The sequence below is a fragment of the Eptesicus fuscus genome, chromosome 4, assembly GCF_027574615.1.
Source record: "Eptesicus fuscus isolate TK198812 chromosome 4, DD_ASM_mEF_20220401, whole genome shotgun sequence".
Taxonomy (NCBI): Eukaryota; Metazoa; Chordata; class Mammalia; order Chiroptera; family Vespertilionidae; genus Eptesicus; species Eptesicus fuscus.
Genome location: NC_072476.1, coordinates 112232550 through 112251748, shown reverse-complemented (window position 1 = coordinate 112251748; position 19199 = coordinate 112232550). Strand labels below are relative to the sequence as shown.

The window sequence follows — 19199 nt, the reverse complement described above, 5'->3', positions numbered from 1 at the left end:
CGCTCGGAGACATGCGGCCTGGTGAAAACAAGGCCTTTAATGCACACGGAGAGCCGGAGAGCCGGTGTCTGAGGGCGGGACGGGACGCAGAGCAGCGACCTCAGGCTGCGTCATCCTCGCATCCCTCCCGCTGCCTGGGGGCTGAGGTCCCTGCGGCTTACACGCCCTCCTACACGCCCAGGTCCTAGCGCCACCCGCTGGGCTGTTGTTTCAAATGGCCGAGGCCTTCCTAGTGATACCCAAGTTTTGGACCGGACCCTGGATTCTTTGTCTGTCGGAATCGAAGAATGAATCCACGGACGGAGGGTAGTATAGCGAAGATGGAGATTTATGGAAGAACAAGTACAGACTCCCATGTGGGGAGAGGGAAGCGTCCCACAGAACGGACTCTCACGAGGGGAGAGGGAAAGAGTCCCACAGAACGGACTCTCACGTGGGGAGGGGGAGAAGGGTCCCACAGAACGGACTCCCACGTGGGGCAGGAGAGAAGGGTCCCACAGAACGGACTCTCACGTGGGGCGGGGGAGAAGGGTCCCACAGAACGGACTCTCACGTGGGGCGGGGGAGAAGGGTCCCACAGAACGGACTCCCACGTGGGGCGGGAGAGAAGGGTCCCACAGAACGGACTCTCACGTGGGGCGGGGGAGAAGGGTCCCACAGAACGGACTCTCACGTGGGGCGGGGGAGAAGGGTCCCACAGAACGGACTCTCACGTGGGGAGGGGGAGAAGGGTCCCACAGAACGGACTCTCACGTGGGGAGGGGGAGAAGGGTCCCACAGAACGGACTCTCACGTGGGGAGGGGGAGAAGGGTCCCACAGAACGGACTCTCACGTGGGGAGGGGGAGAAGGGTCCCACAGAATGGACTCTCACGTGTGGAGGGGGAGAAGGGTCCCACAGAACGGACTCCCACGTGGGGCGGGGGAGAAGGGCCCCACAGAACGGACTCCCACGTGGGGAGGGGGAGAAGGGTCCCACAGAACGGACTCCCACGTGGGGAGGGGGAGAAGGGTCCCACAGAACGGACTCCCACGTGGGGAGGGGGAGAAGGGTCCCACAGAACGGACTCCCACGTGGGGAGGGGGAAAGAGTCCCACAGAACGGACTCTCACGTGTGGAGAGGGAAAGAGTCCCACAGAACGGACTCTCACGTGGGGCGGGGGAGAAGGGTCCCACAGAACGGACTCTCACGTGGGGCGGGGGAGAAGGGTCCCACAGAATGGACTCTCACGTGGGGCGGGGGAGAAGGGTCCCACTGGGTTCCTTTCCCCGCGGCTTATAAAGGCTGCAGATCCTGGTGCCTGCTATCCCCTCTGACTGGTCACTATTCCCCTAGACTGGTTACTATAGTAACTCCTGGGCTCAAAGGTCAAACCTCACAAGGGACGCGTGAGGTTCTCCCCGCTCCTTCCTTCTGAATGAAGGGCTTCCTTCTCTTTATCTTGTAAGTGTGACCTTTGTCGGCTGCTTCCAGTCCCCTTGTCTTATGGAATTACCTGCTGCCTCTCTGTCTTACAGAGAGGTGACAGCTCCTGGCTTCCTGTGTTCAGGAAATGTGCCTCCTCCCAGTCTGCAGCCCCGTGCTTTTTCCCATGGACCCAATTCTAAAAAACCCCTAAGCCTGCCTGTGTGTCCCCCTAAGATTCCTGCCTCACTGGTCTCCCCACCCCCTTTGCTAGGGATCTTCCTGTCGCAGCTCTCCTGCCCGCCCTCCTGGCCGGCTGCCCGTGGCCACAGGCCGTTTCTTTTCTGTGAGGAGGGGCCTCGAGGCCTGTCTCCCGCGGCCGTTCCCGCCTCGCTGCCCCGGGGCCCTGGGGCCTGGGCACGGCGCACCTGGGCACCTGGGCCTGGGGAGGACCCGGCCCTCGGCGCCCCCAGACCCCCAGGCCTCACAGGCCCGCAGCACAGGTGCACACTGACGCCGAGAAAGGTCAGGCTGCGTCCTACTTTGGTCTCCAGAGCGACAGGCTCCTTGGTGGGTGCCGCTTGCCTTTGGGGGTAGATGTGCTTCCTGTCTGGTCCACACACGGTATATCAACCAGCTCCTCAGCTGCCCGCGCACGGGCTCAGGAGCCAGACTCCCGGTGAATGCACAGGTCACCTGGGGCCCCGCTGAGGGAGGAGAGGCTCACTCCCCTTCAGGCAGCGCCGGGGTGTGTGTGTGTGTGTGTGTGTGTGTGTGTGTGTGTGTGATAAAATCATTACAATAGATTCCAGGAACTCCCAGGAAGGGACCCAGAGCCTGGCCTTGGAGCCGCAGACACTGGCCCAAGGCTCACAGCCCAAGGCTCACAGCCCGAGGCCCACGGCCCGAGGCTCACAGCCCGAGGCCCACGGCCCGAGGCTCACAGCCCGAGGCAAGCTGGGGGTGGTGACTGGGAATTGCCTCGATGTGAAAACTACTTTGAAAGCTCAGGTAGCCCAGCCGGTGTGGCTCAGGGGTTGAGCACTGACCTATGAACCAGGAGGTCAGGGTTCGATTCCCAGTCAGGGCACATGCCTGGGTTGTTGGCTCGATCCCCAGTGTGGGGTGTGTGGGAGGCAGCCAATCCATGATTCTCATCGTTGATGTTTCTCTCTCTCCATCTCTGAAGTAAATTTAAAAATATATATATATCCTATCTAATAAAGACAGAATATGCAAATTGACCATCACTCTGCAACAAAGATGGCAGCGCCCACAACCAATAAGGAGGAGATATGCAAATTGACGCAACAAAGATGGTGGCAGCCAGGCTGGGATGCTTGCGTCATCACCATGGCAACGAGGCAGGCGTTCCGCCCTGCCCTGCCACTCTGGGCCTCTGGGCAGTGTGCATGTGCAGGTGCGGAGTGGCTGGGGACGGGCGGGATGCCTGCTATGGGGGGCAGGGGGGGTGGAGGGAGCCACAGGAGGGAGGCAGGGCCGGAGCAAAGGCCTGGGTCCCGGGTGCCAGAGAGAAGCTGGTGCCGGCAGCCAGGGGAAGGAAGGCCTATTCTTGCACGAATCTTCGTGCATCGGCCTCTAGTGTGTGTGTGTGTGTGTGTGTGTGTGTGTATGTCACTGGAAGGGGCAGAGAGTGTATCCTGAAGTGACCCAGAAGGGCCACCAGCTGTCTGCCAGGCCAGCCACGCGGAGAGACGCAGTCCCGTGAAGGCGGCTGTGGCCGCGGCCGTGGCCAGACGGGAGGGGGAGAGGCTGACGTGGCCTGAGCCCCTCGAGGCGCGGTGGTGGGGCACAGTCTCTGGACCACCTGCCTGAAGGGTCCGCACGCCCGCAGGAAGAGGGAGCTCTGAGTGTCACAGAGAAGAGGGACTGTCGGTCGCGGTCAATCTGAGTGTTGAGACCTTGGAGTCAATGGCTGGTGAGTGGCTGCTGCTGTGTGGGGCTGTGGCCGTGGGCAGGTGGGCAGGGGCTGGGGACACAGGCCTGGGAGCCAGTGGGTCACTGTTGTTGTTAATCTTCACCTGAGAATCTTTTTCTTTCCTTTTAAATGATTCTTTATTGTTGAAAGTATTAAAGATGTCCCCCTTTTCCCCCCATCGACCCCCCTCCAGCCCCCTGTCCCGCTCCCAGGCTCTCACCACCCCGTTGTCTGTGCCCACGGGTCATGCATATGTGCTTACAAGGTCTTTGCTTGATTACCTCCCCCCGCCCTCCCCTGCCTTCCCGCTGGGATTCTGTTCTGTTCCGGATTTCTAAGGATATTTTCCTCTTGATTTCAGAGAGAGAGGGAGGGAGAGGGGGAAGACAGAGAGAAACATCGATGTGAGAGAAACACATCGACTGGTTGCCTCCTGCAGGAACCCTGACTGGGGCCTGGGCTGGGGAGGAGCCTGCAACCGAGGTACGTGCCCTTGACCAGAATCGAACCCAAGACTCTCCAGTCTGCAGGCCGACGCCCTATCCACTGAGCCAAACCAGTGAGGGTGCTAATGGGTCATCTTTGCTACTTCTGTCCCAACCTCAAGGTGTCCCCAGGGTCCCTCCTGGGAGGTGCAGGCCCCCCCCCCCGAATATTTGCATCAGATTATTTGCTATTAGAGACGTGTGTGGGTTCCTATTGCATTTTGTTACTTCCTGACCTTATTCTAACCCCTCGAGGTTCCCATGCGTTCTCTGTGCCCGGAATTCCTCCAGATTGAGTGCCAACACGACCTGCCTCTCGAGGTAAACGAGCCAGACCCACGTGCGCGGAGCATCGAGTCATTCCTGCCTTTCCCGCCTTGGTCTCGTTCCTTATCTCCCTCTCCCTCTCTATTAATAAGTGCTCGCCTCACGTAAAACTGTGACAGGCATCCCCTGGACGGGAGACAGGGCCTGGGACCGCACCGGGGACGAAGCAGCCGTCCGCAGGGCACTGCCTGCGCCGCGGCCACGCGCCCACCACCTCTGGGGTCGGGCCGTCTGCACGCCGTTCGTTACTGACTCCGCATTGGGAGATGCCGGGTATCTGACTCAGGAGAACACGCATCTGTGCTGAGAGGGCGGAGAGAATGTGCCCATGGTATCGAGATAGCCTAGGACCATGGTCGGCAAACTGCGGCTCGCGAGCCACACGCGGCTCTTTGGCCCCTTGAGTGTGGCTCTTCCACAAAATACCAGGGCCTGGGTGAGTCTATTTTGAAGAAGCGGCGTTAGAAGAAGTTTAAGTTTAAAAAACTTGGCTCTCAAAAGAAATTTCAATGGTTGTACTGTTGATATTTGGCTCTGTGGACTAAGGAGTGTGCCGACCACTGGTCTATCCCGTTGACCGGTTTGCCTCCTCTCTGCCAACCCCACCCTGTTGGTTCCTACAGTTGCTGGCAAGCCTTAATGCCGGTCCCTCATCTTGGCTCTTCTCACTCAGGGTTGTGTTAACGACGCTGGGACTTTTGCCCTCCAGATAAACTTCAGGATCTGTTTGTCAATATTAAAAAAAATAACTTACCGGCATTGCACTGAATCTTTAAATCGACTTGGAAAGAACTGACATCTTAACAGCATTGAATCTTCTTATCTAAGCACGTGGACTATTGATATATTGAATTTTCTTTGATGCGAGTTTTGTAATTTTCCTCATATAATCACTGCACACGTTTTGTTAGATTTCTCCCTAAGGGTTTCATGTCTGGGGGTACCAATGAGAGGTTTTCAGATCGACTCTCTTAACGACTTTCAAACATGCAACACCGTGTAACACACCCGTGTGCCTTTTCATTTCACTCCGGAAGTTTCACTGGAGTTTTGTGGAGCCGTGGCCGGCAGAGCCTGGCGCCGGAGCAGCCCGCCTCTGCCTCGCCCGCCGGTGCCCGGTGCCCCCTCAGCCGCTCCTGGTGGCGCGTCACGGGGTCACGCTTTGCTCAGCTGCGGTCGACGGGACCGCGGGGCGCCTGGGTGGCTCAGTTCCTGTTGAGCGTGTCATTCTCAGCTCGAGAGACGAGAAGGCTGTGGCCTGTGGTCTGACTTCGTGGGGTGTTTTGATGAGAATTGAAACGGAACACCAGATCCAGTCCCGACCTCAGGTCGTCACGGGGACTGCCCGCCAAGAGCAGCTCTGTGTGCTCGGCAGACGCAGTGGAGAAAGGGCCACAGGCGGTGAACCCGTGGTTATTGACGGGGCTGCGCCGGGCTCAGGCCCACGGGTGGTGCCGATGTGACAGACAGATGGCAAACATGTCTTTGGCGTTACAATCTCCTGTGACAGGAGGAATGCTCAGCGCGTGCGGCGGCGTCTCCGTGTCTTCCCACAAGGTCCGCCGCTCCCTCGGCTGGCACGCGTGTGCTCCGTGTGAGGCAGTGCATCGGCGTCCTCGTGGGACGGGTGGGTTTAAGCTGGCACGCGGGCTCTGTTCTCCCTCTGCACCCGAACCTGCGTTTCAGTGTGACAACCAGTCTCTCTCCTTCATTGTTTCCCATCACCTGCGGGGGCAGCAGGCCTCCGGGACCGCGCAGGCCGACGAGGGCTCAGAGACGAAGCCCGCGTCCCCCCAGGTGCGGGTCCCAGTGTTCCCCGGCAGCCAGGCGCGAAGGCCCCGCGTCCTGGTCTTCCGTGAGCCGGGAGTGACGGTCTAGGCAGGAGTTGGACCGTTGAAACGACATAATGTCTCCCGTGCTCTGGCCTACACGTGCAGTTCGGTGTTGGAGGAGCCAGCTGGGCCGTGGCCTCCTGTCCGCACGGTGTCCCCCCACACGGGGTCCATGCCGTCCGCAGCTCCTGTGCCGTGTGCACGCTCAGGAGGTCCCTGGGCTGTTGCTGGGGCACGAGGAACACACATTTGTTTTACGCCCAGAACGACTGCACGAGGGCGGCCTGCTCGGATGCACTTCCTTTAAACGTGGACGAGTCGAGTCCGTCAAACAACAAGTGTCCTTGCAGAGACGCGGAAGGGGAGGAGTGTGGCTCCAGGGGCCGACCCGGAGCCTGAGGCCACAGGTCAAGGGCGGCCTGAGCTGCAGGAGCCCAAGGGGCAGGGGCGGGGCCTGGACCCCGAAGGAGGCCCTGGTGGCCCCTCACATGGACTTCTGGTCCCCAGGACCCGGAGGGAGGACATGCCTGCTGCTGAAGCCACGCGGCAGCCACAGGACACGGGTGTGAGGGGGGCAAGCGCCCCCTTAGCGCCGGCCATGCTGCCTTGACCCCCGACGGCTCAGCACCGCGGAGGTGATGGTTCCGCTGGGCCCTGGGCTGGGAGGGACCCGTGGCCACACCCGGCGGCGTCCCAGCCTCAGCACCAGCGGGACAGTGGCCACCCGCTGCCTCCTCTCCCACCCGTCACCTTGAGCCCAGACACCCGCGGGCGCTGCTGCAGAGGACGGCCCGGCCTGTGGGGGGCGCTGCTGCCACCCTGGCCTGAGCGCCCGCGCCCTCGTCTAAGCGACAGTGCTGTGTGGCCCGTCTCCCGTGGGGTGCTGAGGGTCCAGCTGGACGAGGGGCCTTCCTGAGGGGGTGCAGCTCTGAGCTTCTTGCTCAGGGGAGGCGCTTTGCTTCCCCCGCGGCTGCCCCACACCCGTCTCTGACCCTCCATCTCCTCTCTCTGCGGCTCCCCCCCCCTTCTCCTCCTCCTCCCCTCTCCTCCTCCTCCTCCTCCTCCCCCCTCCTCCTCGTCCTCCTCCCCCCTCCTCCTCCTCGTCCTTTCCTCTCCTGCCCCCTCCATCTCCTCTCTCTGCTGCTCCCCCTTCTCCTCGTCCTCCTCCCCCCTCCTCCTCGTCCTCCTTTCCTCTCCTGCCCCCTCCATCCCCTCTCTCTGCTGCTCCCCCTCCTCCTCCCCCTCCTCCTCCCCCCTCCTCCTCCTCCTCCTCCCCCCTCCTCCTTGTCTTCTTCCCCTCTCCTTCCTCCTCCGTGTCTCTTCCTCCCCTCTCCCCCCGCCCCCCGCTCCTCGCACTCAGCACCCTTCTGCGATTCTAACCCCTGTCTCCTTGGGTTAGTGTGCCTTATGCCCACCTTCAGAGAAATGGAATCACTCAGAAAAGACTCCCGTTTGCGTCCGGCTTCCTTCACTCGCATCATGTTGGTGAGATGAGCTGCCGCCCCGCAGCTGGGCGTGCTCTGTGGTCGCTGTGCTGGCCGCCATGGACGCCACGGCCGCTGCTCGTTTCCTGTGGAGGCCGTTCGGCCATTTCAGCCCTGGCTCTGCGCTTATCACCTGCGACGGGGGTGACGCCGGTCCCCGCCCCGCCCGGCCCCTCCCCAGGCCACGCTGCGACCCGGCCTCGCTTCCCCGGCGGGTCCGCCCACGGAGTGACAGTGAGAACCCGGGACAGTCGTGTGAGCCGCTTTATTTATGGCGGGTTGAGGGGTTGAGGCGCGGCAGCAGGTGGGGCGCAAGTCCGTGACCTAGGCCGCCCTCTGCGTCGTCTTGGTGATCCAGTTGAGGTGTTTCTGGGAGAGCAGCGTGTAGACGCCGGGGCCCCGGGGGTCCCCACACCTGTTTTGCTTCCCGAAGGATGTGACGCCCCTGAAGGTGCCCTCGCAGATCAGGGGGCTCCCGGAATCCCCCTGCGAGAGAAGAGGGGGAGGGGCTGTGAGCACCCAGCAAGCCCATCGAGAACACGCCCATCGAGCAGAAGAAACTCCTTTTAATGTGGCATTAAGACCAACCTTCACTTAATTGAAAGTTAGCGCTTAACACCCAAACGTTGGGAATATTTTAATATTTGTAAATTGGCTTAACAGGAACCAGTGAGAGTTACAGTGAAACGTGCATCACTGCCGGCTAGCCTGTGCCGCTGAGGTCAGTTCTCTGCTTTAGGAGAGGAACTCTCCTCTTGTCATTTTCTCAAAACGCTGACGAACTCGGGGTCCAATCCTCAGATGCAGGTGGGATTTGAGGCAAAAGAGAAACCATGGTTTTTAGTTTCTCCAGCAGACAACTGTCTTCCCAAAGAAACAAAACCAAAGCCACTTTCCTGTCTCCCTCTCAAACCGACACCCTTCTCCCCGCTCCTCCCGCGTGAGGGTGCGGACGGAGGCTCCGGCCTCAGGGATGGCACGTCCAGCTCACGCCTGCACAGCAGGAGGCTCCTGGGCCTGGAAGCCCCGCTCTCTGCTCCTCACGGGGCCTCCCGTGTGTGCCATGTGTCCTCCCAGGGAACCCTAGAGGCAGCCCCGTGTAACAGACAGACCTCTGGTCTCGGTGTCTGATTCCCCAATCCCACACCCCGTCCTCCTCTTTAATGGGGCTCAGGGTCTTTGGAAAAGGCGGGAAGCGAGGAGCCAGCGCTCAGAGCTCAAACACGCAGGTGCCTCTCCTGCCTCCCTCCTTCTGGGGCCCTGACCCGTCCCTTCTCCGACTCTGACAGGGAGCCCGGCCCCTTCCGCGTGGGCCATGCTCGGAAGCTGCTTCCTGGGGACGGAGCTCGGATCCCGGAGGCTGTGGGGGGTCGCTGAGACCCTCAGTTCAGCTTGGAAATGACACGCCTTTCAGACCTGCCAGGCTAAATGGCAGAGGCATTTTGGGAGGGTGCTGAGATGTGGGGAGTGTGCTGAGATGTGGGGAGCAGGGCACAGAAGGGGTCTTCTGAGTGTTACATATTTTAAAATCTGCACTAATAAAAGAGCAACATGCTAATTGACCGTGCCTTTGCAACACCCACCAGCCAATCAGGAGTGAGTATGCAAATTAACCCAACAAAGATGACAGGTTAACTTGCATACACAGGTGCCAAGCCGCGGGGGGCGAGGCAGGACGCTTGCGTTCTGCACCACCCCAGCTGCTCTGGGCCTCTGGGCAGCGTGGGAAGGCAGAAAGGCTGCTCTTGCTGGGAGCGAATGTGGTGCCAGAAGCCAGGGGAAGGAAGGCCCATTCTTGCACGAATCTTCGTGCACTGGGCCTCTAGTCTATAATAAAAGAGTAATATGCTAATTGGACCGGACGTCCTTCAGGATGTCCTTCCGGACAAAGCTGGGGCTCCGAGGGAAGCCCAGGTCCCGGGTGCCTGCCGGCGGCTGGAGAGAAGGAAGGCCTACTCTTGCACGAATTTCGTGCATTGGGCCTCTAGTGTATATAGATTCCAGAGAGGAAGGGAGAGGGAGAGAGAGTTAGAAACATCAATGATGAGAGAATCACTGATTGGCTTCAGTCCCCAGGCCGATGCTCTGTCCACTGAGCCAAACCGGCCAGGGCTCACGTTTAGGTGGACATATGTTTTTTTTTTTTTTTTTTTTTTTTTTTTTTTTTAATATATATTTTATTGATTTTTTACAGAGAGGAAGAGAGAGGGATAGAGAGCTAGAAACATCGATGAGAGAGAAACATCGATCAGCTGCCTCCTGCACACCCCCTACTGGGGATGTGCCCGCAACCAAGGTACATGCCCTTGACCGGAATCGAACCTGGGACCTTTCAGTCCACAGGCCGACGCTCTATCCACTGAGCCAAACCGGTTTCGGCTAGGTGGACATATGTTATATGAGGAAAGCAATTGCTTCTCCGGTGGTTTTGACATAAAATCCAGAAGATGTCACAGTCCACCCAGGCACTAGCAGCCCACCTGCCCTTTTTGCTGAACAACCCCCTTAGCGGCAGCCACGACTGTGAGAGGACTGAGTGCGATGAGAGGGCTAAGCGTGATGAGAGGGCTAAGCGTGATGAGAGGGCTAAGCGTGGTGAGAGGGCTAAGCGTGGTGAGAGGGCTAAGCGTGGTGAGAGGGCTAAGTGTGACGTTGTCTTCTCTATTTCTGCACAACTTAACCCAACAGCCCAAGTGTGAGGTCGCCTTTCACTTACGTCGCACGAGTCTTTCCCGCCCTTGGGGTCTCCCGCACAGATCATATCTGGTTGGATCACAGGGTGACGGCCATAGTACTTGTGGCCATTGCAGGTCTTCCTGTCCAGGACGGTGACATTGACTTCTCTCAGCGTATCGGGTTGGGCTAGCTTGTCATTGCGAAACAACCCCCAGCCTGCCACGTGGCACCTGGTTCCTGGTTTTACGTCTTTCCCCCTTTTAGGGAGTCTCAGAATAGCCACATTTTTATTAATTGTTGCTTTCCCCCTCAGCTGTGGGGAGAAAAGCATAAAGAGGTAACAGAATGAGATCATTAAAATATTGGCATGCTTCTAACCCTGGGCGCTCCCTCCCGTAGCTACAGTCTGTAGCTATAGGGCACCGAGAAAGCTCGCCATGCTGGTGGCCAGACGGTAGGAAGCTCTACGGCGCTGAAGTCAATTGAAGGTACGATGAAAGGTACGTGCCTTTAACAGTTTGAGGTCGCCCTCATGCCTGGGCTTGTCGTAGTACGGGTAGGGGATCTGCTTCCTCACCGACAGGATCTGCTTCTCCGGCTCCTGCTTGGACCTGGAGTGGGCCCCCAGGATGACCTGGGATGATCTGTTCCTGAAAAAGATGCAGCCCTGTGAACGGTTTACGCCTTTAAATCGTGTGCCGGTCACTTTCATGGCCCATTTCTAAAGGTGCTTGCCGTGCAAACGCTTGTCTGCAGCTCAGAACAAACGGGCACTTGAAAGACAACAAGATGTTTATGAAGTCATCATCAGCTGTAGAGAGCACCTGGGAAGGCACATGAGCATTTCTTTAATTATTGTCAGCTGAATCCAGTGGTGTTGGCAGAGCCACGTCCTGGAAACACGCCTTGCCAGAGGCAGGAGTGTTGTCAGCCTGACCTTTAGCCCAGGCGCCAGGGGAAGGGTTTTGTTATCTACATCCAGACTCAGGCCCACCCAAGAATGCTCATAATCTCCTTTGCCTTGACCTTTAGTAAGACTTTCTGGTTTTTGCTGTATAAAATAAACTCGCTGTATTGGCTCTGGGTCCCTTTCTCTCCATCAGAGGACAGTGGTCCCACCTGGCCCCAGCTTTTTCCTTCCATCTTGTGTCTGTCTCTTTCATTTTCTCAATCCCCAGCTGCCTCTACTCAGGAACCAGACCACTCTCTAGCCGCGCTGGACACGGAAAAGAGAGAAATATTCACAATCATCATCATCATCGCTACCATCGCCAGCACATTCACAACAAGCTAAGCTGGGTGTATTGAAAACAAATGATAATTCCATGGCAGCAGAGCCAAGTCTTGGGGTCCCTGTTGGGGTTCAGTGTGGCCCTCACCCCCTTAGCTGTGAGAGGGCTTGGAGCTGCGCTCCCTGGAGAACAAAGCTCCCAGGGGCTTAGAGACAGGAGCAAAGCCACGAGGTACCGGAGAGGAACTCCCTGGAGGCGGCTATAAGGCAGCCACCAACCGACCTGAATGGAAAAACGTTCAGAAACAGATGCCCCGTGCGAGGGGGACGCCATTTGCACGACCTTGTGTGTGAACACCTTGGGGGATGGCTGTCGGAAGGAGGGTCCACGCCAGTTCCCTCACTCTATGCTAAAGGTCCGTTCTGATCAATCAAATCAAAATGCGTTCTGAGGTTTTAATGGTTCAGGCCAGCGTCACTCACACGCTGGTGTCGACGCTATGGCCTGACAGTCCCACTCCCTGTCCCACAGCACAGCTGGGCTCAGTCTCGCCTGAGCCGTCAGGTCAGAGCCCAGCGTGATGGACGGCTCTGTCCTCCGCCCTGTCCCACACGCGCTCAGGCCACCCCGGCTGCCGGGGATGTGGATGTGGTGGGTGTGACTGAGGAAATGAATTTGTAGTTTTTTTAAGTTTTGCTGATTAAAATGTGTATAGTCACATGTGATGCACATCGCCAGGACGGTAGCGGTCACTGACTAGACAGCCCAGGACTCAAGCCGGATCCAGGGAGTGGACAGAGGCCCTGCGGGTGGGAGAGGGTCCCCGAGGGACACGGGCCTTTGAAACAAGCCTTCTCCACTCAGTGGTGCTCGGGCCCCAGGAACCCGGGACTCAGCTCCTTCCACCCAGTCCTGCGACCCAGGCCGGAGCCAAGCCTCCCTGTGAGGGCAGGGCTGGATGGGGGGCCTGCAGGAGGTGCGGGCAGGGCTGGATGGGGGGGCCTGCAGGAGGTGTGGGCAGGGCTGGATGGGGGGCCAGGGGGCCTGCAGGAGGAGTGGGTGGGGCTGGATGGGGGGCCTGAGGGCCTGCAGGAGGTGTGGGTGGAGCTGGATGGGGGGCCAGGGGCCTGCAGGAGGTGCGGGTGGGGCTGGATGGGGGGCTGGGGGGGCCTGAGAGCCTGCAGGAGGTGCGGGTGGGGCTGGATGGGGGGGCTGGGGGGGCCTGAGAGCCTGCAGGAGGTGTGGGTGGGGCTGGGGGGGCCATGGGGCCTGCAGGAGGTGTGGGTGGGGCTGGATGGGGTGCTGGGGGGGCCATGGGGCCTGCAGGAGGTGTGGGTGGGCTGGATGGGGGGCCAGGGGCCTGCAGGAGGAGCAGGGACACTGCCTCAGGGGCTCGCTCTCCGGGGCCCCATCTGATCTCAGCTCCTGGTTCCAGCTCTGCGAGTCATGTGCGTCTCCGTGGCTTTGGTGGCGTTTACTTTTTAAATTAATGGTCACCCGTTAGAAGACCCACACTCTCATCTGAAACCAGCACTCACAGGGCGCAGTGGGCGGCCGTCAGCACCCAACCGTCGGCGATCAGCGCCCCCGCACACAAGCTGCCGTTGGTGCCGTGGATCAGCGCCATGTAGGGCCTCGAGTGAGCCGCCACTTCTTTTCCTCCGATGATTCTCACGCAGAGGCCTGTGCAGAGGGAAGAGGCACGTCACGCCAGGCTGCCCAGAGCTCGCCCCAAAGCCTCGCTTCCCAGAGCAGAGGTGCCGTCCGCGTGGCATGGCGAGGAGTGCAGGGCGCACGCCCATCCGCCAGGGGTCCCGGTGGGCGTGTGAGTGCCAGGCCCCTCCCAGAGGTCCCACTCCTCCCCCCCAGAAGCCACACCCTGTCACTTCCAGGGTCAGCAGGCGGAAATGTGACCCTTTGGGGGGGCGGGGCAGGCGGTGTGCATTGGTCTCCAGGGAACAGTTGCCACGGGAGGTGCTGGTGAAGCTGACAGTGTCCAGTGCCTCCCTTGCAGGCTGAGTGACGGCTGGGGGTGGGAAGCTGAGAGCTGCCCTGCACACCAGGCCTCTCAGCTGCGACCTTGCCCGGGAGTTCCCCCCCGAGACGTCCTTCCCTGACCTCTGCCCCCTCCTAACCTGGGAGGAAGCACCCATTGCACCTGAGGCCCCTCCGGCTCCGGCTGGACCCCGTGGCTGACCTCAGCGCTTTCCCAGGACGTCGGGGAGGGGGAGAAGGTGCCGGGGAGAGACTGCCCTCGCCAGGTTCCGGAACGATGGACAGGCGTCTGTCTGGACTGGTTCCCAGGATCAGGGAGACGGGACCGGAGGTGTGGGCTCCGTGAGGCCCTCCCCGCACCCCGTGTTCGGGAGTCTCTCTCAGTATTGCTCCCGGCCGCCGGCTCAGACCCCCCAGTCAGGTGGGGACAGTGGGGGTGAGGGGGGAGGGGGGCCGCGGGGCTCTGGCTGCCAGAGGGGGTGGGGCGGGGCCATCTGGGCTCTAGACGTGAGAGGAGAGGAACGACAGCCGCACCATCTTCCCCGGCGCTTCCCCGGAAGGCAGGTCCCGGGGCCCCTGGGCCTCCCGGGCGCAGAGCCTGCGTGACTCACGCCTCAGAGGAAGGCCACGCGCCCCACCGCCCACCCGTGGAGGCGGCCGGCTTCAGACAGACGGGACGGCTTAAGCACCAGTCGCTCCTGGTCCCCACCCAGAGCCAAAATCGGTGGGAACTGCTGCGGGCCCGGCAGGGGTCAGGTTATTTAAAAGCCTCCGGAGTGTTCCACCGTGTGGGGCTGAGTCTCATCACCAAACCCTGCCTCGCTGGGCCCACATTGCTCTCCGATTGCAGGACACTGAGTGGAGCAGAGGGGCTGGGGGCTGGGGTGCCTGGGGGCTGGGGGACTCAGGGGGGCTGGGGTGCCTGGGGGGGCTGAGGTGCCTGGGGGCTGGGGTGCCTGGGGGCTGGGGTGCCTGGGGGCTGGGGTGCCTGGGGGCTGGGGTGCCTGGGGGCTGGGGGCCTGGGAGCTGTTTCCTCTGAAGAACAGCTAGGACGGAGCTCCACCTGCTCTGGCTCACGGTGTGAGAACCCGAACAGCCTCCTTCAGGGCCCAGCGGACACTGCGCCCCCGCCCCTCCCTCCCCCCTCCCGCCCACCTTGTCCCGAATGGCCTGCAGCGGCGTCTTAAGAATTTCTTCCCAGTTTTAGGTGGGAGACGCACCAGGGCCGTTCCTTGGGGATTCCGGGGGAAGGTGGTTGTGTCCTTAGCCGCTGCCCCACCCCCTCCACGCGGGGACCCTGGGAAACCCACGCTGCCCTCACTCGCCCAGGAGGCAGCCTGGCCGGAGCCTCGCTCCCCAGAAGGTTTAGAGAAAACCTCGCCGCCCCAGGGCTGTCTAACCCCCCAGAGAGAGAGAGCGTGGTTCCCCGGTCTCCCACGGACGCACAGAACAGGCGTGTGCTCGCGCAGCCACGGACTGGTTCGACCCACAAGGCAGCTCCCCGTGTCCAGTGTCCAAGGACACACTAGCTCGGAGAGAGGATGAAAAAATTTTTTTAATTTTGTTAATCTTCACCCGAGGATGTTTTCCCACTGATTCTTAGAGAGAGAGGGTTGGGGGGGGGGTGGAGGGGAGGAGAGGAGGCAGGGGAGAGAGAGATCGATCAACTGGTTGCCTCCAGCACACACCCTGGGGCCGGGGATCGAACCGGCAACCCAGCCAGGTACCTGCCCTTGACCGGAATCGAACCTGTGACCCTTCGGAGCTTGGGCCGATGCTCTCCCCACTGAACGCACCAGCCACGCGACTATAACCCTCCTCATCCCCGATTCCTACAGGCGTGTGGGCCCTGCTCTTCAGCTCCTTAGAACGCCCGCCTTTTCTGCAGCAGGAAAAGCAGAGGGCCCCCTCCCCCCGCCGCGGCCCTTCCCCAGAGGCGGCGCTGCTCCCGCGTCCTCGTCCTCGCACGCCCTTTGCGAACGGGCAGCAGAGAGGCTGCCGGCTCCAGGCCCTTTTGCAAAGAATCGTGCAGAGGAAAGAGGGGTGACAGAGGAAAAAGGGGTGACAGGGGAAAGAGGGGTGACAGAGGAAAGAGGGGTGACAGGGGAAAGAGGGGTGACAGAGGAAAGGGGTGACAGAGGAAAGGGGGGTGACAGAGGAAAGAGGGGTGACAGAGGAAAGAGGGGTGACAGAGGAAAGAGACGCTGTTCCTTCTCGCACACAGACATCCACGGCGCCCGGCAGAACGCGGGGCTCGGGTGAACCTCCCGCACACGCAGCCGATGGCCGAAGCCCACGCAGGCCCGCTCCGCTCGGTGCTCGTGGACGTGAGGACCCGTCTTACCTGCGGGGAGGAGCAGGAGGAAGGTGGCCGCGGAGAGAGCGGAGGCCAGCGCCGCCCGGGAGTCCCTCATGGCGCCCAAGAGCCCGGTGGGTCTGTGCTCCGTGCTGACCGCCGGGCGCTTTATACCGCGCTCAGAGGATGTGGCTTTCTCGCTCTCTCGCTCTCTCGCTCTCTCTCAGTTTCAAAGTTGAGCCCTAGGAAGTGAAGGAGCAGAAGTGAGAATAGCTCTGCGGCAGCCGCTGAGGCCCGCTGGCCTGGGGCGCGGGGGCAATGCCTCGGTGGGCGGGGGAGGGGGGGACCTCGGGGTCCGCAGGAGGCCTGCGTGTCCCGCTGGCGGGAGGGGTCCGGCTTCCCGCGGCAGCAGCACTGCCCTCCACACCCACGATGGCGGGGGAACTCGCGCTCAGCTCCGTTAGCGCTGTGACCGCTGTCCTCACACGCGGTCCCTCAGCAGACTTCTTCCTGTTCTCTCTGGTTCTGGAAGGAGCCACAGGGCCAGGGCCAGGCCCTGCCTTGTTTGTCCGCAAGCTCCCGCCGGGGCTCCCTCCCCCTCCGTCCGGGACAGGGGTGCTCCCGCTGGGGCTCCCTCCCCCTCCGTCCGGGACAGGGTGCTGCCGCCTGGACTCCCTCCCCCTCCGTCCGGGACAGGGTGCTCCCGCCTGGACTCCCTCCCCCTCCGTCCGGGACAGGGTGCTCCCGCCGGGGCTCCCTCCCCCTCCGTCCGGGACAGGGGTGCTCCCGCCTGGACTCCCTCCCTCTCCGTCCCGGACAGGGGTGCTCCCACCTGGACTCCCTCCCCCTCCGTCCGGGACAGGGGTGCTCCCGCCTGGACTCCCTCCCCCTCCGTCCGGGACAGGGTGCTCCCGCCTGGACTCCCTCCCCCTCCGTCCGGGACAGGGTGCTCCCGCCTGGACTCCCTCCCCCTCCGTCCGGGACAGGGGTGCTCCCGCCTGGACTCCCTCCCCCTCCGTCCGGGACAGGGTGCTCCCGCCTGGACTCCCTCCCCCTCCGTCCGGGACATGGTGCTCCCGCCTGGACTCCCTCCCCCTCCGTCCGGGACAGGGTGCTCCCGCCTGGACTCCCTCCCCCTCCGTCCGGGACATGGTGCTCCCACCTGGGCTCCCTCCCCCTCCGTCCGGGACAGGGTGCTCCCGCCTGGACTCCCTCCCCCTCCGTCCGGGACATGGTGCTCCCGCCTGGACTCCCTCCCCCTCCGTCCGGGACAGGGTGCTCCCGCCTGGACTCCCTCCCCCTCCGTCCAGGACAGGGGTGCTCCCACCTGGACTCCCTCCCCCTCCGTCCCGGACAGGGGTGCTCCCGCCTGGACTCCCTCCCCCTCCGTCCCGGACAGGGGTGCTCCCGCCGGGACTCCCTCCCCCTCCGTCCCGGACAGGGGTGCTCCCGCCTGGACTCCCTCCCCCTCCGTCCCGGACAGGGGTGCTCCCGCCTGGACTCCCTCTCCCTTCGTCCGGGACAGGGTGCTGCCGCCTGGACTCCCTCCCCCTCCGTCCGGGACAGGGTGCTCCCGCCGGGACTCCCTCCCCCTCCGTCCGGGACAGGGTGCTCCCGCCTGGACTCCCTCCCCCTCCGTCCGGGACATGGTGCTCCCGCCTGGACTCCCTCCCCCTCCGTCCGGGACAGGGTGCTCCCGCCTGGACTCCCTCCCCCTCCGTCTGGGACAGGGGTGCTCCCACCTGGGCTCCCTCCCCCTCCGTCTGGGACAGGGGTGCTCCCACCTGGGCTCCCTCCCCCTCCGTCCCGGACAGGGGTGCTCCCGCCTGGACTCCCTCCCCCTCCGTCCAGGACAGGGGTGCTCCCACCTGGACTCCCTCCCCCTCCGTCCCGGACAGGGGTGCTCCCGCCTGGACTCCCTCCCCCTCCGTCCCGGACAGGGGTGCTCCCGCCGGGACTCCCTCCCCCTCCGTCCCGGACAGGGGTGCTCCCGCCTGGACTCCCTCCCCCTCCGTCCCGGACAGGGGTGCTCCCGCCTGGACTCCCTCACCCTACGTCCGGGACAGGGTGCTGCCGCCGGGACTCCCTCCCCCTCCGTCCGGGACAGGGTGCTCCCGCCGGGGCTCCCTCCCCCTCCGTCCGGGACAGGGTGCTCCCACCTGGACTCCCTCCCCCACCGTCCGGGACAGGGTGCTCCCACCAGGACTCCCCTCCCCCTCCGTCCGGACAGGGTGCTCCCGCCTGGGCTCCCTCCCCCTCCGTCCGGGACAGGGTGCTCCCGCCTGGACTCCCCTCCCCCTCCGTCCGGACAGGGTGCTCCCACCTGGACTCCCTCCCCCTCCGTCCGGGACAGGGTGCTCCCGCCTGGACTCCCTCCCCCTCCGTCCGGACAGGGTGCTCCCACCTGGACTCCCTCCCCCTCCGTCCGGGACAGGGTGCTCCCACCTGGACTCCCTCCCCCTCCGTCCGGGACAGGGTGCTCCCACCTGGACTCCCTCCCCCTCCGTCCGGGACAGGGTGCTCCCACCGGGGCTCCCTCCCCCTCCGTCCGGGACATGGTGCTCCCGCCGGGGCTCCCTCCCCCTCCGTCCGGGACAGGGTGCTCCCACCTGGACTCCCTCCCCCTCCGTCCGGGACAGGGTGCTCCCGCCTGGACTCCCTCCCCCTCCGTCCGGGACAGGGTGCTCCCGCCTGGACTCCCTCCCCCTCCGTCCCGGACAGGGGTGCTCCCGCCGGGGCTCCCTCCCCCTCCGTCCGGGACATGGTGCTCCCACCTGGACTCCCTCTCCCTTCGTCCGGGACAGGGTGCTCCCGCCTGGACTCCCTCCCCCTCCGTCCCGGACAGGGGTGCTCCCGCCTGGACTCCCTCCCCCTCCGTCCGGGACAGGGTGCTCCCACCTGGACTCCCCTCCCCCTCCGTCCGGGACAGGGTGCTCCCGCCGGGGCTCCCCTCCCCCTCCGTCCGGGACAGGGTGCTGCCGCCTGGGCTCCCTCCCCCTCCGTCTGGGACAGGGTGCTCCCGCCTGGACTCCGAGGCAGGTGTGGAGGGAGGGGTGTGCTCCCTCGCCGGACGGATGTCACAGCTTTAGATCTGTGACCGGCGAGATGATGAGACCTCGGTGCTCGGCGCTCGTTCCCTCGAGGGAACGATTGCGGCCTGGGGACAGGCACGCGAAGCGAGCGGGGTGCGCTGGCCGCAGGAGCGGTCCGATGGTGTGCAGGCTGTTAAAGCCGGGACAGCGAGGCAGGGAGGGCCTAGGACAAGCCACGGAGAGCCCAGGCCGGCTGCTGGCGCACTGCGAGGTCCGGGAACAGGGGGCCTGGGGGCAGGTTCAGGGGTCAGCCAGGACGCGCTGCCGCTGCCCGTGGCTCCCCTGGCGGCTAGTCTCCTGGGCCCCTTAGCGGGTAGGAGACGCCTGCCTGCGGGGGAGGGGAAGGCACCGAGTTCTCCCGGGGGGGAGTGTGGGCTGGTCCTCTGCCCTGAGGGCTTTAAAGGCTGAGAGCTGGGGGGGGGTCTAAGGGGAGGAT

General features: G+C 62.8%; 1 protein-coding gene across 1 annotated transcript; it reads right to left on the bottom strand.

The window, feature by feature from the left end:
- Positions 1 to 7736: 7736 nt before the first annotated feature.
- On the bottom strand, positions 7737 to 15789 carry GZMA (granzyme A). Its single transcript, XM_008160139.3, has 5 exons — positions 15720 to 15789; positions 12919 to 13063; positions 10657 to 10798; positions 10189 to 10461; positions 7737 to 7958 (listed from the first exon to the last, which is right to left on the bottom strand). Exons 1-5 carry the CDS (start codon positions 15787 to 15789, stop codon positions 7797 to 7799), a joined length of 792 nt encoding a protein of 263 aa, XP_008158361.2. The 3' UTR covers positions 7737 to 7796.
- Positions 15790 to 19199: the final 3410 nt, after the last annotated feature.